The sequence below is a fragment of the Lonchura striata genome, chromosome 12 (assembly GCF_050655825.1).
Source record: "Lonchura striata isolate lonStrDom1 chromosome 12, ASM5065582v1, whole genome shotgun sequence".
NCBI lineage: Eukaryota > Metazoa > Chordata > Aves > Passeriformes > Estrildidae > Lonchura > Lonchura striata.
Genome location: NC_140714.1, coordinates 3,646,426 through 3,652,425, shown reverse-complemented (window position 1 = coordinate 3,652,425; position 6,000 = coordinate 3,646,426). Strand labels below are relative to the sequence as shown.

General features: G+C 45.4%; 1 protein-coding gene across 3 annotated transcripts in view; it reads right to left on the bottom strand.

The window, feature by feature from the left end:
- Positions 1–3,814: 3,814 nt before the first annotated feature.
- SHQ1 (SHQ1, H/ACA ribonucleoprotein assembly factor) overlaps positions 3,815–6,000 on the bottom strand; it is a 36,935-nt gene continuing 34,749 nt past the window's right edge. For all 3 annotated transcript variants that reach the window (XM_085590296.1, XM_085590295.1, XM_085590294.1), the window contains exon 12: positions 3,815–4,992. In XM_085590296.1, coding sequence (XP_085446422.1) covers positions 4,344–4,992 — 649 coding nt within the window. In that variant the 3' untranslated portion in view covers positions 3,815–4,343. The remainder of the gene's footprint in view (positions 4,993–6,000) is intronic.

Genomic DNA, 6,000 nt, shown 5'->3' with positions numbered 1-6,000 from the left:
AAACACGGATGCCTATTTACTTACCGCAGGAAATGGGACATTTCTGCCTAATTGCCAAAAATTGCGGGCGGGAGATGAAATGTAATCACAGCCCTGGCAGGTAGGGTGCAGCCAGCAGGTCACTTACCTGGCTTGTCTGGAGCACAGCTGAGGGGAACTCGGTCTCATCGTGATATTCTGTTGATTTATGCTTTAAACATCTCATTACCATCGATGAGTTACACTCCCAAATCTCTCACACATCCGTAATTAGACAGAGGGATGTTTGCAGCCATCCGCCCCACCACCACAACTGAAGGTTGCAAAATGCAGGCGGCAGCAGCAGTCCCTGCCCTCCCTGGGAACAGAGCACACACAGCTGGGGGCTCCTGACTGAAAATTCTCCTCCTGGGGCTCCCCAGGCACAGCTTTGTTTAAGGTCAGCGCTGCCTCCGTGCTCCCTGCTCAGCAACTCCTCTGCTCTGCTTCTTCAGCCCTTGCAGCTCCCACCCTGTGGAAATCAGGACATGGTGAGCTCTCACCATATCCCAGCGGCACAACGAGAAAATAAAAAGTGATATGAAATATAATATATTGACCTAAAGAACGTGTGTGCTGCAGATGAGCACCCTGTGAGCAGAGGTGGGACCTGGTGGAGCAGGGAAACACTCAGGAAGGGGGCTCTGCGTGGAGAAAAGGGGTACAAGGCAAATCAGTGATGAGTGAGAGAGGCTTTTACCTTTCTGGGCTGTTCAAGGAACAAGGAACAGAGCAAGGGCAAGAAGTTAAATCTGCAATTTCTGATGTATTCTTAAACACCTTTCTGTGTATCACTATCCAAGTGACTCAAGGCCATCAGTGCCTTGGGAGCTGTGGTGCTCACCCACACCACTGCTCCTCTAAACCCCTGGAAATTTGACAAAGCTGACCAAAATTAGATCCTAGAAACCTCCTAAAAATGCAAGTCAATAGCAGAAAGAGAAATCTCCACTGCCAGATTTGAATTTTACTCCTTTTTACTCTATTTCTGTGCTCCCCTTCCAGAGTCTGGACCTTCCTCAGTTAGGCCTGGCGCCTCTGTGAAACTGTGGAAAATTATTTCATTTCAGTCACTCAGCACATCAGCATTAAAGAGAGGGACTGAGCACAGAGCTCCTGGGGTCACTGGGCATTACATTATCACCTTCTGACCTGCTGCTTTCTAGACCTGAAAATTCTTGTCCTTTTCCACGCTTTTCCCTTTTCCCACAGAAATGAGCTGCTCTTGGGTCAGAGCTGTCCCTCATGGAGCTCTGCCAACATCTCAGTCCTCACCTAAGGGACACAGATCTTGTTTTTGTCTCCAAGCATCCTCACAGTGCCACCAACTGTGCCTCAGTTTCTGCTTTGTGGTGGCTTATGATATGAGAAAACAAAGAAATGCAAACCAACATTACCAAGTGCATTTTGGATCTGATCTCAGTCAGGTCACCAAATTCAGCATTTGTCAAAGCGGGACTGTTACTTCTCCAGAACCTAAGGATATAAAAATAGCTTGATTTATGGGTACCACAATACTACAAACCCAGAGCTGTTGGATCAATGCAAAATCATGCCTCACATGTGCCCACACAGCCACGGGCTGCAGCCCACAAACTGAGGAAGGGGAGGAACAGCTCCAGGGCAGGCTCAGGGTGACTCAGACAAGTGACACAGACACCATTTGTTTGCTTGCTGTGAAGGTACAAATACCATCCACTGCTGCAATGCTCAGGAAAGGCCTGGGAGCTGCCATGGGACACTTCCCTGGTGCTCCCCCTGCTCCCTGCAGGCTTGGGGACCCTCTCTGCTCCCTGTGCCACCGCCCAAGTGCCACCACAGGGCTCCACATCCATTTTCTTCTCCCAGCTTATCTCCCCCCTTGGTTTTGGAGTGCATTCTTCCTTATCTGGGAGACAAATGGCCTCCACGGAGAGCCCTAAACAGCAGAGCCATTTATCTGGCTGACATGTGTTTCCCTGTTTGTTTTCTGCAGCCTTGAGCCACGGCTGGGCTGTGACAACGCTCAGCTGTGGCACTGGTGGAGGGTCACCCGGCCCTGCACTCAGGGCTCCGAATCAATGCCTGGGCCATATTTATCATTTATTGCAGTAAATCAAGTCTAATCGATGCTTTCTTGTTTGGATGTGCAGCAAAGCCCTTACAAGCTTTTCGCAAATCTGTTTGGAATTTTAAAAAGCCAGGGGGAAAAAAAGGGATTTATTTACTTGAGCTCTTCTAATTTTTGATTTGGGGAAGAAGAAAATGTGGCACTGTTCCCATGAGAAAAACCAATAAAAATCAAAACCCATTTCTGGTTAGCTCTTTCGGATGGTTTCCAGTATTTCACTTGTTGCTTTTAACACCTTAAAGTACTGCATGAATAAGCATATCCCTAAGTAATCTCCATCCTTTTCCAGCCAACTCCTGGATGCTAAGGCCTCCCTCCCTGTCTTCTAAATAAATGTGATTTCTTAGGAGTTCCTTTTTGTGTGTCTATTTGTTTGTTTGGGTTTTTTTGTTTTATTTTGATTTTTTTTTTGTTTTGTTATCCCAAGTATTAATACTTCACAGACTCGATAAACCACAATTTTGGCTAAACAGTATTAAAGCTCCACTTTTCTTTTAGAAGTGTCTCTGTGCATTCTTTCTGGAGAAGCAAGGCTTCCCTTTCCCACACACTGCTCATCCTGAGCACTCCACCTGTGCTGGGTACTTCAGCCTCAGGTGAAATTCTGATCACCCCACAGGCAAAATCTTCACACCCCACCCCTCCAGAAGTCACATCAAATTGCCATCAGCCCATCCACAACAATCAACACCCCTTATCAGCTCCACAGCCAGAAAACAGAGTTTTCCACAGCTTTCTCCAGCCCCTGGGCAGCGGCAGAAGTTCCCGAGTTCACCCCTGGAATTTGGGGAGAGCAGGACCATCGCTCTTTTCTTCTGAAGTGCATTTCCCCCCTTCTCTGACTTTGGCAGCTCCAGTGTGGATTTTATTGCTGGCATTTAGCAGAATAAGTGCTCCCAGCCACACAGGGTGGGAAAGGTTTCTCCCCCAGGGAACAGACCAGAGACTGATGAAGGGAGCAGCAGGTATTTAAGAACATAAAGAATATTGGCAGGTGAGGGTTGCAGCTCTCACCGAGCAGGAGCTGGTGCAGGAACAGAACTCACCTGCTGATTTCCAGCAGGAAACAGCACTGGTGAAGACTAAGTCCTTTAGCTTAGGATTTTGATACACTTTTTAATAAAAAAAAAGTTGAAAAGTAATCAAAACTTGCTTCTCCAGAGGAGAGAATCAGATGCTCCTGGTGGGTCTGTGCTCCTGCTGAGCCACATCTGGTGGTCCATGCTCCACCTTCCCAAATCCTTCTGCAGAAATTGGCTAACAAAAATGCAGGTGACTGGGAGCAGCCATCTGATTTCAATAACATAAATTAGCTAACAAACTGTATTAACCTGACTGGATTATTTGAACATTTTAAAGGATAAATAAGTTGGCCAAAGCTGTGGGCCAGACTAACAAAGCCAGGACTACCCAGGCCAGGTTTGCTCTCAGTCCTGTTCCCACATCCACAAAGGGTGTTGTTCCTTCACTCAGGTTAACACTGCTGTGGTGGAACTGAGAGCATCTGCAGAAAACCATTAAATAACTGGGATTTCTGTTCTCTCAACAGCAACAGAAGTGTCCACATGTAGGAACTGCTCAAAAACAGCACAAAAAAAGAATACCTGACAAAACTGCTGAACAAACTTATGAAGACCTGCAGAAATATAAACTTCTCTCTGAGGCATAAAAGACACAACCACTGGATCTTGTATTGATGGCATAGAAATTTCCTTTATTTTGTACTAAAAATACAGAATTTACATAATTCAAAATAATTTGCCATCACTATTTAAACTTTTAAACTTATAACCATTATTTGAAATGGTTTGCTATGAAGAATTTTAAAGTAACAGTACAATGTCACAAACCAGTTATACAAACCTAATAAGGATATTTTTCAAGTAAATCCCAACAGCTAGAGAAAATTAAAATGAGTCATTTCAGTTGTATTTGATTAGGACATCATTCTATCACTGAATAAGCTTAATGAAAACAGTTTCTAGAAGTTTATTGAAATTATACATTCTCACATGAAATATTAAGACTGTTGAATTGGAGAAAAATAAAAATTAACTCTGACAATATCACACAGTCCTATCAATTATTTTCAAAGCAGTCTTGTCCTCCAACAAAAAAAGAAAAACATCTTTGTGCAGCACAGGACAGCCTTGGGACAGCTCGTTATAGAACAAGCTGTGAGCTCGTGGGTCACACTGTGCTCCTGCACGGTCCTTTAGTTTTCATCTTCATTTGTGCTGCAGAGGAAAAGCAACGGGTTTGGCTCGGGAGACACCTCCAAGAAATTTCCCTTCCCAGCAGCATCTTCTGAAAATCTGTCAGGCTCGGGTACGGGGTTTTCTTCTTGTTCCTGTGAAATGCAGCCTGCAGTAGCCAATCCTTCAGGCTGCTCTGAAAGCCTCATTGCAGACTGGATTTGCATTTCTAATTCTTCTACCAGTTTTCCAGAAGGAGTCGTAGATTGCAAGGAAACCTTTGATTTTCCATCACCGACCTCCATCGCCAAAGTGTCTGTGCCCTGCCTCAATCCATTACAGTCAATAAGTGGAGCTGTCCTCTCCTCCTGGAGTGTGCCTTGGCAAGAATTTATTTCCCCATCTTCACTGGTCGAGGACTCCTGCTCATCTGAATCAGAGCCTTCTGTCTCAGATGATGAAGTGCTGCTGGATTCTTCAGAGTCACTTGTCTCCGACTCGGAGCAAAGCAGCTGTTGCTTGGAAACTGTGCCAGCAGCTTTTAACGCCTTCTCTTCCTCCTGTACCAGCACTGCTGCTGCTTCCAGCTCTTCCAGCTCCAGCCCCATGTGGGACTTGCTGAGCGTGGTTTTCTGCAAGGACTCACAGAGTGCAGCCAGCTTTTTTGACCTTTAACAAAGAACAAGATATGTCATTGAACCTGCCAAACAGAACTTTCCCATTCGATAACGAGAACACGAACCTTAAACGTTTCCTCCATTTGCTTGGTATGCAAACAACGCTCCTCTGCAACCCTGATTGTAAAAGTGGATGTTACAGGAAGAAAAATAATCAGAAGGATTCCTAATTACAATTATTTAGGGTAACTCTTCCCACAAGGTTAGACAATATCCCACTGAAAGGCTTTGAGGATACCTTCCTGAAAGATCCTGCTGCTGGATGCTTCAGCTGTGCACAGTGAGGGAAAAGAGATTTCAGAACAAACTTTTTCAGGTTTGCTGAGTTTAGCAGCACAGGGCTGGCTGGATGAAGTTTAAGTGCAGCAAAATCCTTTTGGTTTCCTACCCTCCCAGACATATCTGTGAAATGCATATGAACCAAGAGAACATTCTGATTAGTGATCCATGCTCCTCCTCTCCCACCATCACAGGAGATGTTCAGTAACTCTGGCTGCAAATGTAACTTCACCCTTCACTTGAAGTTCAGCTGAAATACAATTCAGCAGGAGCACCAGGACCATTTAGATAAATGCCCCTAATAAAGCAGACACACCACACTGGCTCCAAATCTCTGGTGCAGCCCCATCCATTTCCTCGAGAGCTGGAAGGCAGAACGTGCTTTACCAGAAAAGGGCACCATGGATTAATAAATAAGAGTGCCTCAAAATGGAGGGGGGTGAGGGCAGAGGGGAAAACTGGCATAAAAACCCAAACATACATCCTGTTTCTTGTTGTGGAGTTTTGCCTCAGCCTATCAATCAGCTTTTCACCACTTCCTGCAGCAGCAGGTCTGCTATAAATCCTGCAGTAACTGACTGGGTTTCATTTCCTCTGCCAGGGCTGTGAACCTGCAAGGCACGACACTGACACTGGAGCAAGGAGCTGGGGATGTAATACACAGCTCCTGCAAGGCAAAGTTAAAGTGCTTCTTCTCTCACTTGAATGATTTTAAAGATCT